The sequence below is a fragment of the Cibotium barometz genome, chromosome 63, assembly GCF_041138505.1.
Source record: "Cibotium barometz isolate CiBa-2024 chromosome 63, ASM4113850v1, whole genome shotgun sequence".
In the NCBI taxonomy this organism is placed as follows: Eukaryota; Viridiplantae; Streptophyta; class Polypodiopsida; order Cyatheales; family Cibotiaceae; genus Cibotium; species Cibotium barometz.
In genome coordinates, this window is record NC_141108.1 from 16,647,677 (window position 1) to 16,667,191 (window position 19,515).

Genomic DNA, 19,515 nt, shown 5'->3' on the forward strand with positions numbered 1-19,515 from the left:
ATGTGGATGCATCATACTCCTAATCATTTGTGAGAAGATGTTGATCGATGATTTGCATGCCTAGCTCTTTCGTCGAGGTAGACGCAATTGCTTGTATCGAGACTATCGGCGGGCACTCCTTGCGCAGTCTTGGAATGGGGCTCATATTGGGCTGATTAGGCTACTAATCATTATTGTGCCAATTGCAAGGTCTCTTCCTCCTTTGCTCTAGCAGCTTGGATCAATGCCTCTACCGCTTGCACTTCTTCTAATGTCCTACCATCGGGCATAAGCACTTGTGCATGAGTGGTTCGATGGTCACAGTGTAGCAGGTGGTGACAGGAGCTGCATGGATAGAGATATCAACGTGAAGGCTCCCTTCTTGCAAAACGATGAGATCATAGTAGGTGTCTCTCTGGATTTAATCTCAACTCCTTCATCATATGTCCTATAGATCGTAAGGTTTGGCTCAGAGGTGGTTGAAGCCGGACCTTTGAGGTAGCTAGCTCGCGGCCAAAAATACTGGTGGGGCTGGCTTGGTTGGTGAGACCTGATTAGGGTTCTCACTTCTCACAATGTTCCAGGGATCAAAGGGAGACTGTGGAAGACTCACATCACTTGCTCAAACTGAGTGAAGACTTAACCTATTTGATGCGTCTTGCTGCACCATAATGGTCAAACAGCTCTTACAAGATTTTTTTTTATTTTTTATTTTTATCAGAAAGAGACTTCTATTAAGTATGAGAAAAACATACAACAATCACAGCTATAAGCCGGAAGAGAATAGAATCACCCCAATATGTAAGGTGATTTCAACCATTGAGGAGCATCATAATGCCATGTAAGACCTGTGGTACTAGAGGAAAAGAAGATGCCATGGTCCCATTCCTGCATAAATATCACACGCTTCGCCTGCGCAGAATGAGAGGGCTCCTGAATGCGAGCCCAAGTAGCCATAAGAGTGTGGATGATATCACCCCATATAGTACTAATGTACTGAGACCCAAAAATCTGCACACCCTCTATAGCCTCCGTGCATCTAGCTCTCCAGATCTGCCATGCTGTAATACTGGCAATAATCTCCCAATTGGTGTCAATCCTCTGTCTAGGGGGTGTATAATCAGAGTGAGGAACATCCTGCAATAAACCATGCTGGGCAATACCTCTACAAATGAAAAAAACAAAATCTGTACCACTGCCCTCATAAAAAAGTTGCGGACCGGGGACTGGGAGAGCCAAGCAACTGCCCCCCAAGTCACATGCATGGCTCGGCCACTCAATTCGTCCATAAGTTGAGCTACAGGACCCCAAATCTGCTGTGCAATGCTGCATCCCCATAGACAATGTTGTACGGACTCAGAATCTGCCGCACATCTAGGACAGGAAGGTGCTACACCAAAAACTGATCTCCACTGATTGGTGGGGAGACCACCATGTAAGAATAACCAAAAGAAATGAGAGATCTGGCTCCTTCTGTATGAGTGCCAAAGTCTATGCCAATATCTGCGCTGTATCACTGGAGAAATATCATAGCTCTCCCAATGAGGCCTCAGAGTAGGGATCCTATGCATCTGTCGAGTGAGGAGAAGCCTGGCATTGGGAACAGTGATTGAAAAAAGGAAGGCTTTTCAAAGGATCGAAGGCATCAATCCACTCCCACTCTCCTGAATCCCACTGAAGATATTTGATAGGACTGCCACCATATAGCCACAAACACCAAGAGCCATGAGTCACTATCTGAGGAGAAGGGTCAATGAACCAGTGCTTCCCCGAGCGACCAACAATCCTCACTGGACTAAGCCTAGTATTTGGTATGATCTCCTCCATACTACATCTCCTCAATCTCCCACCAGGCATGATAGAAAAAATGAGGAAATCTGTATCCTCCTGGCCTGGGAGAGCAATGACCTGCAGAGGTATGCCTATCCTCGAAAAAACTCCCATCCAACTCGGATGATAGTCTCCGTGAAAGGTCCTAGAAAGCCACTCATGCGGAATAGCTGCATCAATCATATCAATACGAATGCAAGAGCCCCTAAGATGCTGAGTGGATGCAACTCTCCGATCCTCCGGAAGACTCTTAAAGGTCTTCCAAGCAAGAACTGTGTATGTGCATCTCTCCCATCTTGACCATTGCATATAACGAGATGCACCAAGTGGCCGACCAACCTCATCTCTAATGAATTGGTTCCACATAATAGGTTGTCGGTCAGCCTCGTCCAAAGACCTAGGAAGCCTTTGTCACAAAAAATATCTCATGCTTCTCCATGCTTTGACAATGGCTGCAATAAGAGGGGAAGATGGTGCCCTAATATTAGCCTTTGTGAACAAAAAACGTGTGTTGGGCATCCAGTCTCTGCCGACCCTGGGTGTACATCTGGAAATCTGAGACCCTGGGTGTACATCAGTGCCTGGTAGGAAACCTCTGACCACAAGTTTCCGAAGCAACGCCTTGCACTGAACATCCGGATCGATAATATTCAAGCCCCCCTCTCTTTTGGGGTGAATAATTGTGAGCCAGGCTACCCTGGCACGAGTGTCTGAGGTGCCATCCAAGCCCGATCAGAGAAAATTGCAGATCAATCTCCGCAATTGGCCAATGCACGCACGAGAGAAGCACGAACAAGAGGCAATAAACCAAGCTGAGGCAAGCAAAACCTGATTAGCCACCAAAGCTTTGGAGGCTAAATCTAATCTCCTGGAGCTCCAATGGAGGAGCTTCTTCCGGATACTCATAAGTACCGGAGCAAACTGCTGTGCTGAAATATCAATCCCAACTTGGCATCCCAAATATCTAGCAGTGCATCCTTTGCTGATCCAAGTAAAACCAAGCTCTGCATCCCAATCAACTCTCGGTGAATCACTAACCCAAAAACCAACAGATTTGTGCCAATTAATGAGTTCCCCTGTTGCCAAACAGAACTCCTCCAGTGCTACCCGGAAGGAACATAAGCATATATGTGAAGCCTCCAAAAACAGGGCTGTGTCATCAGCTAACTCAGAGTCAACCAACTCCTCATGACTACGAAGAGGCAACCTCAATAATGAAAGACCAACAGTGGAGCGGAGAAAGATGCTCATGGTCTTTGCAACTATGATATATAATAAAGGGGCTAATGGGCAGCCCTGTCGTACTGAGCGAGAGATCTGAAACCGCTCTCCTCTTATCACCGCAAGCAAGAACTCTACTGTGGGCATCACGATACATGCATGAAACTCCCTTGATCCATCTCTGAGAGAAGCCCATATGACTAAGAGTACCCTCAAGGAAGTCCCAATCCACTCTATCATAGGCCTTCTCAAAATCCAAGAGCAGAATGGCTAAGGGCTGATTGCGCTTTAGCCCATTCGACGGCCTCCCAAAACGAGAAAAAGTTATCAAAGATGCTCCTGCCGTGTAAGAATCCATTCTGGGTATCATGAATAACATCCTGCAAAATTTTCTACAACCTGATGCTCACTGCCTTAGCAAGAATCTTATAGGCAGTCCCAAGTAAGGTGATAGGTCTCCACTGGTCAATCAATGTCTTATCCCCTCTCTTAGGAATAAGATAAATAAGTCCCTCAGTGAGAGAAGAAGGTATAGAACCTGTGTCCCACATCTCCTGCAAAGCCGATGTTATCTCAGCCCCAATCTCATCCCAAAAAGTATGAAAGAAACAGGGGAGAGGCCATCCTCCCCTGGACACTTACCATGAGGTAAGGCATGAAGAGCATGACTGAACTCCTGCATAGAAAAAGGGGCATCTAGAGCGGCACACACCTCCTCAGTGATCAAATGTGGCAATGCATTCCAAACCTTCCTCTGTGCCCTATGTCTCAAATCAGAATGCGGCTTAGCACTAAGAAGCTTGCAATAGAAATCGGTATCTTTGGCATGAGATGGGCCGTGAGAAGCAAAGAAATGTTTGTTACATTTGCCACCCATCTGTGTCCAAAAGGATTCCTGGGCATGGAAAACGGTACTCCGCGCGTTGATCAAGAGAGTGATGAAGTTCTGCTCTAATAGTACATAAAGAATCTGCAACCCATTGAGCATGAGGATGTTTCTCGTGCTCTTTTTGCAAGGCTTCTGCAAGGCAGCCAATCTACGTCTAATAGCCCTTTCCAAGTCCAAGGCCTCTTGTCTCTTAGACAGGGCACATGTGTGATAAAAGCCACTAATATCACAGAGAGTAGAGGCCAGGCTTTGAGAGGCCTGTAAGAAGTCATGAGATATCCAAATATCAAGCATACGACGCGATAGTTCTGCATCTGAAAACAAATGATCACGGATGCGTACATGGGGTGCTGATCCATGGCAATTTGGATCTCTAATACATAAAACCACTTGGCAATGATCCGATTTGGAGCTGCCTGTAGCAATCAAAGTATGTCCACCTCTGTCAAGCACCCAATCATCCACATAAAATCTGTCTAACCGTGCATAGATACATCCTACATCTCTTCTATCCAGTTTATGCTCTTGCAAGAGCAATATATTCATAGGTCCACCTGACTGCACAATGAAGCTGGGTTTTTACAATTTGTTTCCGTCGATGCGGAAAAGACCCCCAAGACCCTGAATGTTCCAAGAGACAATCCTCATAAAGACTCAGAGTAGGAACGACCAGATCTGGTGGTCGATGAAGGACCCCCTTTAGAGGTGGAAGTACGTCTCGCATAGGTAAGGGAGGGAAAATCTGATGATGTAAACCTTACCTCTTTCTCCCACTCTGGGGAAAAGCCAGGGCTAGTCCTGAGAACTGGAGAGGTACCATGACAATGTGAATGTGCAACATCATCCTCAAGGGTGCAATCATCCTGTAACTGTAATGCAGCATCCTCCTGTGAGGGATCCAGATCATGTGCCTGCAAGGCCTTGTGTGGGAGAGACAGGAATTAGGGTTAGGTTAGAGTATTCATGTGGGAGACATACACAGAGAAACAACAAGGGAGAGAGAGAGAGAGAGTTGTGGGGATAAGTCAACTCATGAGGCATGAGTGTGTGACTCCCCTATCACACATGTATATTGCACTAGTACACATAGTGCACTTAGTACATTAAAAGTACTAAGTGTACTATGTACTATAACTTATGGGCTTGTACACACTATAAGGGTGGGCATAACGCCTTTACCCCAATAGGCCTCATCCTCCAAAAAAGGATCAACATCCTAGGAGGCAAGAGCTGCATAGGGGTTAGGGTGCTCCACAGGGGGTGTGGGTGAAGGGGCAGGTACGGGGGTCCGAGGGTGCCTGCCATCCCTTACCACAACCCAACACTGTGTGGTCTGCTGTGGCAAAGGAGCAGCTGGAGTCTCGGCATCTGCAGAAGGCCTCTGATGGGCAGGACCACGCCGCCTCCTAGCATGGCCCCTCGATCTGGGACAATCTCTAGCAATGTGACCCTGTCGACGACAAATCCGACACTGATCAGGTTTGCCTACAATCTCCATCCTCTGGCGGAAATGAGATCCGTCAGGTCTCTGAAGCATAACATGATCATCAGTAATCGATGGATCAACCTGGTACTGAAAGAAGAAAATCTTCCTAGGACCAAGAGGAAAGGGGCTGCTAGCCAAAGCCTGAGAAGTAGCTTCTGAAGAATGCAAGTCCACCTGGAAGAAGCCTCGACAAAGGGTAGTCTGGACCTTAAGGTCAATGTCGTGCTGAAGAGAGGTGAGCTCGTCTTGTGAAAAATTGATGATTCTCCCGGCGAGTGGGGGTGATGAGAGATTGGCTGCGGCAGAAAAAGCCATAAGACCAATCAAGAAAAGTGGGCGGCCGACTTGAATCTAGATAAAATAGCTGCTGGGAAAACGGGAGCAGAGGAAGGGGGCAAAGGCAGGGAGCAGCTGGGGAAGCAAGGGCAAAGGGGCAGGCGGGGGCAGCAGAGGGGTAGGCGGGGATTGAAGAAGGCAGGGGGTGGGCAGCAAAGGGGGAGGCAGGGCAGCAAAAGGGGGGCTGGCAGGGGCAGCAAAAGGGGCACAGGCGAAGGCAGGTGGGGGGGGCAGCAGAGGGGCTAGCGGGGGCAGCTGAAGGGCAGGCGGGGACTGAAAGGCTAGCGAAGGGCAGAAGTTGGGCAGGCGAAGGGGGGTTGCAGAAGGGCAGGCGAAGGCAGCAGAGGCAGGCGGGAGCAGTAAGGAAGCAGGCGGAGGCAACAGAGGGCAGGCGGGGGCAGCAGCGCAGGTTCACATCACTTCAGCACGTCATCTTGCTCATTCGTCAACATCCTTGCGTTTTGCCAGAGTGATGTTTTTCAAGATGCAAGATTTGGAAATCAGACTTGTCCAGATCTGCAGCGTGGTGGCATACAATGGAAGCAAGCTGGTGGGCCCTTTACTCTCTACTTCAAGCTGCAGTGCATGGGTCAAATCTTGAGTGATTGGGGAGGGGGGCCTGCTAGCTGATCGGTCAGCGGTTGTACACTTATTGCCGACCAGTTTCCCATCAGACCTTTGGCACAGGTGATATGAGGTTGGACAGAAAACAACACACGGCCCTGGTGCCAGATTGGTTGTCCATATACCAGCTGTACCTGTCTGCCCCTTAATTGTCTTGCTTGGCTCCAATGCCGTTGATGTGCTGGAGAGGATGCCTGTGCTTACATCAACACTGCATGTATCCAGCTATCCAATATGGACGTATGGTGTTCAAAGACTTGTTTTGATTGCACTGCCTTATAGCACGGGTGTTAACTCGTAAATTGCTACCTGGATAACAGAGTGCGTGAATAAGATCTGTCTATGTGGTGCTGACAATGAATAAGTGCCCTTAATCTTTTGTCAAGAGGGATGTAACAGGTCTGTCCTAGAGATCTTAATTAATAACTTAATCTCTTAGAACAATAACAAACAAGATGCAAGAGAGGATGTTGTATACAAATTGTCAACACATAAATATTGTGCCTGTGAATGCTCTGTACTGTGCACTAGGTGCCGAAGATGGGTTGATTTCCGATTAGGGTTTCTTGTATGATTCTTTGCATGAAAAGCTAATTCCTCTTGTCCAACCCCAAGATTCTGTCTAGCAGTCAACAGAAAGCAATTTCAAGTATTCGGAATTGGTTTCTGGTGTTCAGGTTTTCTGTTCTATGCAACCTAACTAGATCATTTGTGTCCGATTGCAGGTCCTTTTGTCACCAGTTCATCATTCAAAGCAGAAGAATATGAGGCCAATGGAGGTCCTGATTTCTTATACAAAAAAGAGAGTGCAGAAAAGCTCGACATGGTTGTTGAAATTTCTAGTGATAGTGAAGATTTATATAAGGTACCAGAGACAGGCCTACTATTTTTTTTTAAACAAGAAAAAAGAACCTTCACTAGTCAAAAATTAGACAGCCAAGGGCTACATGTACATGAAGAGAGCCCTCAAAAGGGGTGAAGATAAATGCTTGGGAGGGTGTTCCCTCCATGGCTGGCCACTCTTGGAGGGTGTTCCCTCCATGGCTGGCCACTCTTGGAGGGGAACTACCTCATACAATTGTGGGGCGGGTTGTTGGGGTGGGGGTGGGATAGCCAAACAGAAGGCCTGTAATGCCAAGTGATCTCGCTGTCTCAATCAAAGAGAAAAGGACCCTGATGTTATGTGTGCAGAAAAGCCTCTCCCCAGTTTGGGCGGGGAGTAGTCACAGTCTATCTGGGGTCGAAACTGAGCTAGGTGAGCTCTGATCCTGCCTTCCATGAAGGCCCACTCTGCTCTTTCCTTGCTGTATGCATACTCCGGGCTCCAACCATCACCATAAAGGTAGTGGTATGCCGGCGTAAGGGGCACTGCCACTGAAACATCTAGAAAAACAAAGAGGACCACATCTAGGCTCGAAGAGGGGAGGGTTCCATCCTTGTTCTGGTTCCCTGACCCTCCTAGCTCCATGCTAGCCAGGGGCCATCAATGGGAAACAATATCAATGAGTCGCTTGTCTGAAGAGAACGACTGCCTGAGAGTGAATAGTGGAGGACGCATCTCACAATCCTACTTGCTGCGAGGGCGATGCCGAAGATTGTCGGGGCTGGCGGTACGAAGTGATGGAAAATCATGCAGACTTGGAGAGGAGCTACCTCTTTGAAGAGCTCACTCGTTTCCGCCGGGAGGCATCTGAAGAAGCTGTACTCCACTGGCTCCCCCATGACAAGGGGCTGGCCGCCACTGGATTCTGGAGGGAGGGCAGCCACTGGAGATGCTGCGTCATCTCCGTGGGGTCAGAGAATTAGGGGTGGGGGGAAAGCAGGAAGGGGGATCTCAGCACATGAAGGGGGGGAACTCGGGATCCCTGAGGGGGTTGGGGGGGAGAGGGGGAGGGGGTGGACCGCCTGCTCAAGATCCTCAGGAACTGAAATCTGGACATAGGACACTGGGACCTCTCGTGGATGGGTGGGGCATACTACCACAGCTTCTGAAGCATTGCAAGTGCTTAAGAGCCAGCATGAGAGGAGAAATTAGAGAAGGATTCAAATCTGCTAAATGCTCATAACAGTTACCAGTGAGAACCATTGCCTCGAGAGGCCCACCTTTCTGGCTCTCTGGTTATCAAAGTCCTTGCGGGGGGAGGGCGTTGCCACCGGCACGGCCGTCAGACTAACTGCCAGCGACGGGCATCTTCGCCATGCTGGGCTTGTCATTGGGGAGACGGGTCCTGAAGGGCGAGTGCGGGACAGGTCCTGGTGAGAGGCTGAGGGGCATCCTTGTGGGCCCGACGGTGAGGGCTTGTCGCTAGGGAGACGGGTCCTGAAGGGGGAGCACAGGACGGATCCAGGTGAGAGGCTTAGGGGCATCCTTATGGGTCTGAAGGGGAGGACAAGCTCTAGCCATGTGCTCCATCTGTCTGCAAACGGAACATTGTCTGGGGAGGCCTGAATACTCGACCCGCTTCATAAAAGGGCCCCCATGGAGGCTGGGGAGCACGGCGTGGTGGAGAGCCTCCGGAGATGTTATGCATACCCAAATGGATTGAATCCCTGGTACCGTGGCTACCACTGAGTTGGCTGTCCAAGGGATTCCAAAACCTGTCCAATCAACCGGATGAGGGGGTGGTACTTCTTTTGGAGCATGGTGACGGGGAAGCTGGATGCACCTGCAAGGGGGTCGGATTTGAGGTCGAAGCTATGGTGCCATCAAGTGAAAAACGCCTGAGCACTACGTATCACGATGGGGCTCTACTGTAACACACAATCAGCCGTTGTGGGTGAATCAAACTCCACTTGGGATTAGCCGTGCCTAAGAAAATGAATGTGGGTTATTTTTTCAGGGTTGCTAATGAGGGCTGCCTGCAGCAAATCCTGAATGCCAAGTTTGCTTCGGAGAATAGGCAAGGGGTAGCGGCCTTGGTCAGGGATGACGGAGCAGCCATGAAGTCCTGGAAGGGTAAAGACCAGAGAAGTTGATTCTTGCAAAACCTGCTGGGAAGGCAGCAAGGGAGGAGGGGAGAGGTGCCTGGGGCACCGGGGTGGGGGGGTGGGGGGGGGTGGGGGTTGGTGGGGTAAGGAGGGCAGTGGAAGGAAGGAGAAGAATCTAGTTCATTTTTCACGAAGGAGAAAAAGATTATATTATTTATATAATTCAAGAATCTCCCATTATCGGGATCACACAGAATACCTTATTTTAAACTTAAGTCAAGTCCTGCATCCTATTTCCTCCCTCTTCCGTGGACCGGATCAGAAGTCCAGGTTCCGTGGAAAGGGGGATGGAGGGGAGCTCAGGAAGTGGGGGGCAAGGACAGGCTTGTGGCTGGGAGGGAAGGAGGAGGAAGGCGCAAAGAAGGGGGGGCAGAAGGCAGCGTAGAGGAGGGCAGAAGCGGGCGCAAGAAGGGCGCAGAGGAGGGAGGCAGGGGGCAGTCCAAAGGGAGGCAGGGGGCAGCGCAGTGGAAGGCGGGGGGGAGTGCACAGGAAGGCCGGGGCAGCAGCGCCAAAGAAGGCGGTTTTCTGGGTTGGGTTTTTTTTGTGGGGGGGGGGGCAATGGGAGGCGGGGGCAGCACTGCAATGGAAGGTGGGGCAAAGCAATGGAAAAGGGCAGAAGTGGAGGGGATGGCACAGGTGAAAGAGGGAGGGTGAAGGTGAGGACAGAGAGGGGGGCGATGGCGCGGGAGGCAGGTGTGCAATGGGGGGAGCTCCAGCTCGTTAATGCTTAAAAATCCTACTGTTTAATTTATCAATTAATTAATGGTTTAAGGTGAAAAATAATTGGTTTTATTAGTTTAAACTCTTCGATGTGATCATTCTAAGTCAACTGATATCTCTTTTACATAGAGAAAAGGGTCGAATTCGTGTGTAAAATGCAATGTGAATGGCTCAAGCAATTGTGCAAACGTCCATCCAAGGGATCACGTTGAGACTGCTCTCAAGGAACATCCTCTGAACGAGCAAGAAATTGGACAACCCAGGTATTTATTTACCCTTTCTCTTGATTGTCGTTCATGTTTACACCAAATAAGTATTTTTATAAAAATGCTAAAAATACATTCACTTTAGGTAGACAGAAAAGTTACTACCTTGATGCCAATGTCTGTTAAATGAACTCAAAGAGTAATGCAATGGGAAACAAATGAGTGCAATCAATTCATCTAGGCAGAGAGCTAGCAGAACTAAGGCAAGAACACATGGTGGCAGCAGATGGAGTGGGAGCCGCTAAGTAGTCAGCCCAAATGGCATATGGACTGTTTTGGGGGTATCTATTGGCAGCCCCCGTATTCACCCAATTGCAATCCACATGGCAAGGGACATGTGAACCCTCAGGTAGCCCGGGTGCTGGATGAATCCATCCTTAGTGAGCCTGAGGAAGTGATCCCTAGAAGTGCATCTTTGGTGGGAGCTCCGAAGGTGTGATCCATGTGCAGCAGGTGTAGAGGCTGAGAAGACCTATCCGGATAACCCGGTTGGTGTCCTCATGAGAGAGCTGGAAAAAGGGGAGTCCAAACTGTCCTGAAGGAGTGGGAGGTGGTCCATGAGGAGCCCTAATGCTGAGAACCAACTGGAAACTCGTGCATACCATACTCCAGGGTGGCCCTAGACTGCTAGCTGTCTCGAGGACTCCAAGGCCTTGGGTACGTGTGGGGATCCATGTGACTGATGCGATGGAGGTATGTGACTGTCTGGAAGAGTGCATCCATTACCAGCGGGGCTGCAGAAAACTCTGCCTCGAAAATATGGTGTGGGACCGATGGTGTTGTGGATCATACGAGAGAACATCACGACCTAGGGTCTCTCAACTTGATGCCAATCCTCATCGGATAAATCTGGCCCCAAGAAGGCTTCTCTATGCATCAAGGCTGGTGTGATGAGGGTGTCAAAAAGCCAACCCTTCATCTTAGGATCCTGGAAATATGCGTGGAAGCACTATCACTCAAGTAAGCTCAAGGCTGCATATCCCCGTGTCACTCCGGCATGTGTTGTGGTAACCATGGTGAAGCGTGGGCCCTGGAAAGCGACACCAAGGTAGACATAGGATGAGACAATCTCCATAGGATCCCCTCTGTATGTGAAGCTCAATCTGGATGTGAAAAGGTGGGAGGTATTGAGGACCATTACCTTGGTTTTACCAAGGATAATGGTGAGGTCTGGCTGAGTGCAAAAATCCTGTAAGGCATCCAATGTCTCAGAATCCCCTCGGTTGAATCTGAAAGGAGGACAATGTGATCTGCATAGAGTAGGGGGATCAATATGCCCGCCAATGTAGAGAGAGAGAGAAAGAAATAAAGAAAGATATATTAAGCGTCTAATAAATACCCAATGGGCCTATGAGACCAAAGTGATACAATAATGTCCATGACATATCTCATCATGGAATGGAAAATAACAGAAACAAAACATAAACATAGCTGTCTCATTGGAGAGAGAGAGAGAGAGAGAGAGAGAGAGAGAGAGAGAGAGAGAAGAAGAAGAAGAAGTAGAAGAAGAAGAAGAAGAAGAAGAAGAAAGTTGTATTAACGTCTTCAAAAGGCCAAAATGACCTATGAGACCAAAAGGCTACATCATATCCATGAGGTACATCATCATGGGTACAAAATAGTAATAAAGACAGATAACAAAAATCTAGAACTATAAAATCTGATCTATGTACATAAGCAGAGAGCTCTCATATCACCCTAATACATCCCTCATGGGCCGCTGTGACACGGTGCTCAAGGTGGTAAAACTGAGTTGGCGCGAGAAGGTCTTGCGATGACCGGAGATGATGGCCCGGATCCTCCTATGGTGGCATGGCTGTGGGCGAGGGCCATGGGGTCTGGGACGTTGAGAGAGAGAGAAAGAAAGAAAGAAAGAAAGATATATTAACGTCTACGAGAGGCCAAAGTCGGGCCTATGAGACAAAAAATAATACAACTGTGTTCTTCCGGTCATCGGAAGAAAAGAAACAAAAGAAAAAGTGTGCATGTGTCTGGATACAACTGTGAATCATCATGAATCGGTGGAGCCCATATACAAACAATATAAGGGGGGTGGGGATGTGGATGGAGTGCTAAGGCAAGATGCATCTCTATATGCTGAAGGGGTAGTACAAGCATGCTATGCAGATCTATGTCTAACTCCATCCAGTGCCATAAGAGGGATATAAGATATCATATATCGCCGATGCTGAGGCTGTGAATGGCATGAACATGTACCGTGAGTCTGAATGAAAGCGAGCTAGCCTCTCCTGTGTCTCCATCTAGTGTCTCATTCGGATAGCTGCTATCTCTCGGTGACGGAGTCGGGGTGCTCTATGTCCAGTCTGTCTAGGTCTCCTCCTGGCTCTCAATTCCTCTGCTCTTTGTGCGGTCACCCCACGTGGTACATCAGCTGGCACTGGCATAGCTCTCTGGAAGAAATCTGTGAGCTGGGACTGTCTCCCACCCCTAGTGGGAGCGGGTGTCTGGAGGAGTCTCTCTGGAGAACTATGAAGCTCTAGTAGTAGTTTGCCAAGCTGTCGCTGGTCCGAGGCCTCCATCAACTGATGTAGTGAAGAGTGCTCCTCAAACAATCCCGCATATCTATCTCTGACCCCCTGGTGGGCTCTACATCTACATACAAAGTGATCCTCAGTCTCCACCTCCTCGCGGCACAATCTGCATATCCGCTCAGCTCTGGGAACCTGTGCCGCTCTCCCAGCCTCTATCTCTAGCTGATGTGATGAGACTCGTAGTTGTCCAATAGCAACGCGAGAGCTGTGTGGCATGTATACATCCATGTACCGCGGTCGATGTATAAACCCATCCCCTGAGATGCTCATAAAGTGGTCTCTGTGATACAGCATCTTCGGTGGTAGTGGGCTCTCTGGTGCTGTCCATGTCTCCTGTATGTAGTGCTGCCATATGTCCTGTCTCATCACTCTGTTCCTCTCATTGAGAGAGAGGTAACCCCGTGGAGCAGACTGATCATACTGAAAAGGTGGCAACCGCTCAATGTCTATCCCATGATGTGAGAACCAGTGTAGCATCTGTGCATACCAAGATCCAGTGTGTCCAGCCTCGGCCAGCTGTCTGGATGCCTCAAAAGCTCGGCGGGATAATCTCTCCGTGGGCATCTCCCTCATCCTGTATATAAAGGAGATCGTCTCGAACAATGCCTCCACTACCATAGGTGGTGCAGCAAACTCAGCTCGAACAATGTCGTGCGGGACGGATGGTTTGCTGCGTATCATCCTCGAGAGCATCAAGATCTGTGGTCTCTCCAGCTGTACCCATGTGGAGGCTGCAAGCCCTGGTGCCCAAACCGCTGCTGCATACATCAAGGCTGGTGTCACTAATGTATCAAAGAGCCACCCCTTCGTGCGGGGTTCCTGAAAATGTGCTTGATGACACTGACGCTCAAGGCCAGCAAGAGCTGCATACCCCCGGGTCACTCTGTCTCGGACTGCCTGAGCCATGGAGAAGCGTCCAGCTGAGCTAGTAAATGTGATGCCAAGGTAAACATAAGAGCTCACCACCTCGACCCGCCCTCCTGCTAATGTGAGAGTAGTGTGGCTCCTGACTGCAGGTGAAGTGTGGAAGATCATAACCTTGGTTTTCCCAAGGTTCACTGTGAGCCCCTGCTGTGCGCAGAAGTCATCAAGAGCCACAAGGTGTCTTTGAAGCCCAACCTGCGTGTCGGATACCAAGACGATGTCATCAGCATAAAGCATAACATGGACAGTAATACATGATAGCTCAACCCCAGAGCCTCCTCCCTGTGTGATGTAATCAACCACCTCATCAATATAGAGCCCAAAGAGCGTGGGGGAGAGTGGGCACCCTTGCTTCACACCAATGGTGCTAGCAACTGTGTCGGACAAGCCTTCTGGGCATCGGACTCTCCCAAAGACCTGCTCATATAGCCTGCATAAAGCATAACATGGACAGTAATACGTGATAGCTCAACCCCAGAGCCTCCTCCCTGTGTGATGTAATCAACCACCTCATCAATATAGAGCCCAAAGAGCGTGGGGGAGAGTGGGCACCCTTGCTTCACACCAATGGTGCTAGCAACTGTGTCGGACAAGCCTTCTGGGCATCGGACTCTCCCAAAGACCTGCTCATATAGCCTGTATATGCCCCACATCATGTCTGAAGGTATGCCTAGTGTCTGTAGTCGCCGAAAGAGGCGCTCTCTGGGCACAGTATCAAATGCCTTGCGGAAATCCACAAAGCAACAATAGAACCGTTGCCTCCGTGCCTTGGCCTAATCAACCAGGCACCTCAATGTAAAAATGTGGTCGATGGTCGAGAAGGCTCGACGGAAGCCTGCCTGGCCTGCTGCTCTCAATCCCCCAACCTCTGCATGAGTGCTCAGCTCTGCCTCCAAAACTGCCCTGTATAGTTTGGCCAATATATGGCCAATCATGATGGTCCTGTAGTTCTCGGGGTCTAGTACATCTCCCACTTTATGGATCGGCACAATAGTGTGCATCGTCCACTCAGCCGGAAACCCCTCTGACAGAGCTCTGTTGAAGAGATGAGCAAGAAATGGTGCCAATGTATCAATAGCATAGATGAGATGCTCTCCCTGTAATCCTGTATGATCTGTCGCCCATCCATGTTGGAGTCGGCATATGGCCCTCCTAACCATAGGTGGGGTGAAGAAGGTGGAGACTGTGGAGCATGGCTCTGTGGGCTGTGGTATAGGGGGCTGTGCAGAGAGAGAGAGAGAGTGTGAGTACACCATGTCCCAAATACCCACTGAAGGCTCCGCTCCCAACTAGGCAGCGAAGAAAGAATACAAAAAATGAGTCTGTTCTAACAACAGGACTGAACTGTGTTACCTCTCAGGGTTGCGTTTTTCTCCTTACAGGCTGCAAGTTGGCAGCCAGGGAACATACAACTGGAACCTCAGATTTGATGACCTTCTACTGTGTGTTTACCTCCTGGTGGGCTTCTGTGATGGCTGCTAGAACTGAAGCACTGCCTGGACTTGAAGATGAGGGAAGAGGGGACTCGATTACCCTATATATAGGGGTATGGTCTCTAGTCGTGCTGGCTGACTGGATGTAGGCTTGGCCGGCCCCGAGTTGTCGGCTTTATAAGCCCTTATGGCTGGTGGACCAGGGAACATGGGCCCCTAAGGCCTAAGCCTTTGGGCCTTGCTCTTGGGCTAGTGTGGCCTGCCCATAGCTGTAACATGTGGAAGCTTACATACAGACAGGATTATACTTTGATAATGAATATTCAGCACCTTGGTTCCTGACGATTGCACAATATAGTGGAGATAAGAGTGCAAGAGAGAGGGGGGGAGAGAGAGTGCGAGAAGAAAGACAAAGTACACCCGATTGGGTCCCACTCTGAAGGGCCCCCACCAAGGACTAGCGTATTTGCTTTATTGAATGATGAAAAATGACTGACTTTCTGTAGGTCCTCCGTAAATCTGCAGCCTTTAGTGGCCTAACTCTTGACCTTCAAGTTCACCTTGCTTGGGTTCTCCCTTGGCTGTCTTGGCCTTTGGATCACTTCAACACTTGTGAATAATGAGATGGTAAAATCCCCAAACAAGCCTTGGCTTTTATAGGCACATATGGATGCTGGTCGGTTTGCTACAAGGGGTCGGCCTGTAGAAATATTCCCATGACTTGTTTAATATGCACCATAGAATATGCGCCTTTCACACAGGAGCCATTCAGGCTTCTGGCCACCCACTAGCTGCTGGCCGACTTGATGTTCTCTGGTCGCCTTGAATTTGAAGGTTTGGATGCTAGCCGACTTGGCCCTCAGCCCCTCTTGGGCTAGCTAACTATTGCCGGGCTGGCCGCCTTGCTGCCCAGGCCTTCTAGGACTGGCCGACAGGATGTCCATGTCTCCTAGAGGCTGGCCAACAATGCTATGGGGATGTTGTGGGCCAATGCCATGGCCCATGAGCTGCCGAGGTCGCCCAATAGGGCAGCATGGGGAAAACCATGCCTGTAAACTTTATGCATTTCTACATGTATCTATATGCTCCCCAGGTGCCCTTGCATCTGGCTACAAGCCTATTAATGCCCGAAACACCTGGCATCATTGTAGAGGGTGACTCACAGTACGGACTGGCACAAGATGCCATTAACTAGGTTTATTCAGCCACGTTTGTGTATAGCTGTAAATTCTTTTTTTTGGTCAGGGAGAAGAATTGTTGGGCATGCTTGCATGGTTTTATTGTGCACTCAACAATCCATGGTAGTAAGTTTCCGAAAATTGTGGGCTCATTGAGGTTGATGCAAGGCGAAGCAAGACAAAAGTGTGCCTATTTCAAGACTGGCCCAAGAGAACGGTTTGTTACATCCAAGACAGGTGCACAGTAGCGCGGGGTCAGGGTGGAGGCCGGAAATGGGTTCTTAGTGGGAAGATATCCCTAACATGGGAAGAGGAATATAAGTGGAGGCATATCTATAAGTAATTATACCGTTAAAAGCTTATAAAAGCACTGGGGCTAAACCGAGTTCAAACCTGGCTTTTTGCAACAAAGGTGCTAGGCGATCAAGTGCCAACCACGCTTTGGCCTTTGCCACCCTTGCTTGTCCTGAAGAGCCTCGATCAGGTACAGCTGCATGAAGCTTTCTCCACACCTCAAAATCTGTACCCAGGTGACCTCTCTGGGTATGATTAGATAAGAACTTTCTGGCTTTTGCACCTCCAAAACATGGTTTGCTAGGAACATTTGTTGTCTTCCCTGATCTTTTCAAGTCCTTCTCAATCTTCACTTGACCACAATGTAAACCTGCATCTGAAAGCACTTGCTCTATTTTTTTAATAGTTCTTTCACTCTCTAATGTTGGTTTCATAATCCATGCAAATTCGATGTACATGTAGATTAGTATAAGTGAAACCAAGGCTCATAAGTTATTACGATCGTCTGGTTCGTCATCGTTGAGCATGGCCCATCGGGGATGTTCGCCGTGATGACACCTATAGGGTGTGGACTGGTGGTATGGGACGTCAGGTCTTACTGCAGGGAAAGCTTCTCCCATGATGTAGCTATGGCTTCCAGCTCGGGGGTGAGTCTGGAGAACTCTATGGCTGGGAGGTGAGCCTTAAGCCTCACTCCTACGCGGTTTCTAGTCAGCTTGTTTGAGGGCTAGGTCTAAGGCAACCTTACATTGGTATCAAAGCCTGGTTCTTAGTCTTGACGCGAACTAAAGCTGTGGACAGGGTGGTCATGGGCACGGCTAGGAAGCCATAAGTCTTCCAAGAAAGGGGAGAAGGTAAATAGAGGTAAATAGACTGCTATCTCCTGTGCATGAGTTGCAATGGCACACCCGCCTGATGGCGGCCTAGTGCGGCTGCACCATGGGCTTATGCGGTTGGCTGTAGTTGCTGTGCAGGGGACCATCAGGTGGCAGTTGTAAGGAGATGGGTGTAATGCACTAGGGTGGGCAACGCTTTTTGCCCACAGCCTAGTGGCATAACACTGCTTGGGCAGCATGTTATGGCTAGCGCAACTAGTGTTGGAGTCTGTGCGTTGCTTGGACAGTCAGTAGGTTACACATGTGGATGATCTCATGGATCGACTTCAGGGAGTGAAGTACTCCACAAAAATTGATTTGAGGCCAGGGTATCATCACTGAAGACAGGTTTTTGTACTCGATATGGTCACTATGATTCATGAGTTTTTGGTCTTGCCATTTGGTCTGACCAATGCTTGAGCCACTTTCTAGGAGATGATGAATGATTGTCCATATCTGGGAGAGTTTGTCGTGGGATTCCTTGATGGCATACTTATTTATAGTAAGTCATTGCATGATCATGTGTGGCATCTCAGGGCTGTCTTGCAGATATTGAGGCAAGAGAAGCTTTATGCAAAGAAATCCAATAGCGACTTTTTTAAAATAGATATCCTTTATTGGGGTCATGACTATCATCACTCAGGATGGTATACGTGTAGACGTAGACAAGGTGAATCAAGTTCTTGAGTGGTCAGTACCTTGCACTATACGGCAAGTGAAATACTTTTTGGGTCTTATCGATTTCTTTTGAAAGTTTATTTGAAATTATGCCAAGGTAGTTGCACTATTGACTCAACTCCTTAAGGGAGTCATGAAAAAGAAGGGCAGGAATAGTCCTCTAGTTATTTGGAATGAAGTCCTTAATAGGAGCTTTGAGGCTGTGAAAGAGTTGGTGACTATGGCACCTATGTTGCATTTAGTAGATCCTAGCAAACTGTTTGTCGTCGAGATGGATGCTAGTGATTTTACCATAGGGGAAGCCCTTTTCTAGGATGGTCAGCATGTTGCCAGAAGCTCACTGAGGCAGACACAGGAGGAGTTGCTTGCAGTCATTCATGCCTTGAAGAAGTGGAGACACTATCTCAACGGTTCCAAGTTTGTTGCATGAACTAATCATCATTCCTTGAAGCACATTTGTGACCAAGGAGGTTTACGTGGTTGCAAAGCCACATGGGTGGAACTAGTGCAAGAGTTTGATCTTGAGATACGATATCGTAACGGATTAAGCAACTGAGTTGCAGATGCAGTTAGTCGGATTCTTGAGGTTAATGCCTTGTCTATAGTTGAGATATCCACTGATCTCTATCTTTTTCTTCAAGCGCTTTGCCAAGAAGATCGTTTCTTTGGAAAGATGTGGCAACTCGTTCAGACGTGTGGCGGCTCAAGAGATTTGGGAGTTTCGAATACCCAAATGAGCCACGCCGAAGAGAAGATAGCGTAGCACTAGATTGGTAATGAATTGTTAATGCGAAAAAATAAGGTCTGTGATGGACGTCGATGATTTGCAAGGTGTCATGATGTTCCAAGTGCAGGGCTCCTAGGCATTCGTAGAACTATTGCATTAGTCAAGAGATACTTCTATTGGCTACAGACACAATCCTATGTAGAGGATTATGTAAAGAAGTGTAACCAATGTCAAATGAATAAGGTTATCGCCTTAGACATGGTGGTTTATTTTATCCTCTAGAGATTTTGGAATCCAAGTAGGAAAGTATCTCAATGGATTTTATTGTTGAGTTACCTCGAACAAATGGGGGGTATCCTACTATCTGGGTAGTCGTAGATAGACTGACCAAGGTGGCAAGTTTTCTCCCAACACAGTCTACAATTAAGAGTCATGAATTGGCTGCTTATTGTAGAACAATTCTGTGTGTGTGTGCGTGGGAGCATATATTGATACCAAGTTCTACACCCACTATT

General features: G+C 48.6%; 1 protein-coding gene across 4 annotated transcripts in view; it reads left to right on the top strand.

The window, feature by feature from the left end:
* The window catches only part of LOC147603767 (uncharacterized), a 92,844-nt gene that overhangs the window by 64,931 nt on the left and 8,398 nt on the right, over positions 1–19,515 (top strand). For all 4 annotated transcript variants that reach the window (XM_086796096.1, XM_086796095.1, XM_086796098.1 and 1 more), the window contains 2 exons: positions 7,091–7,230; positions 10,203–10,336. In XM_086796096.1, coding sequence (XP_086652222.1) covers positions 7,091–7,230; positions 10,203–10,336 — 274 coding nt within the window. The remainder of the gene's footprint in view (positions 1–7,090; positions 7,231–10,202; positions 10,337–19,515) is intronic.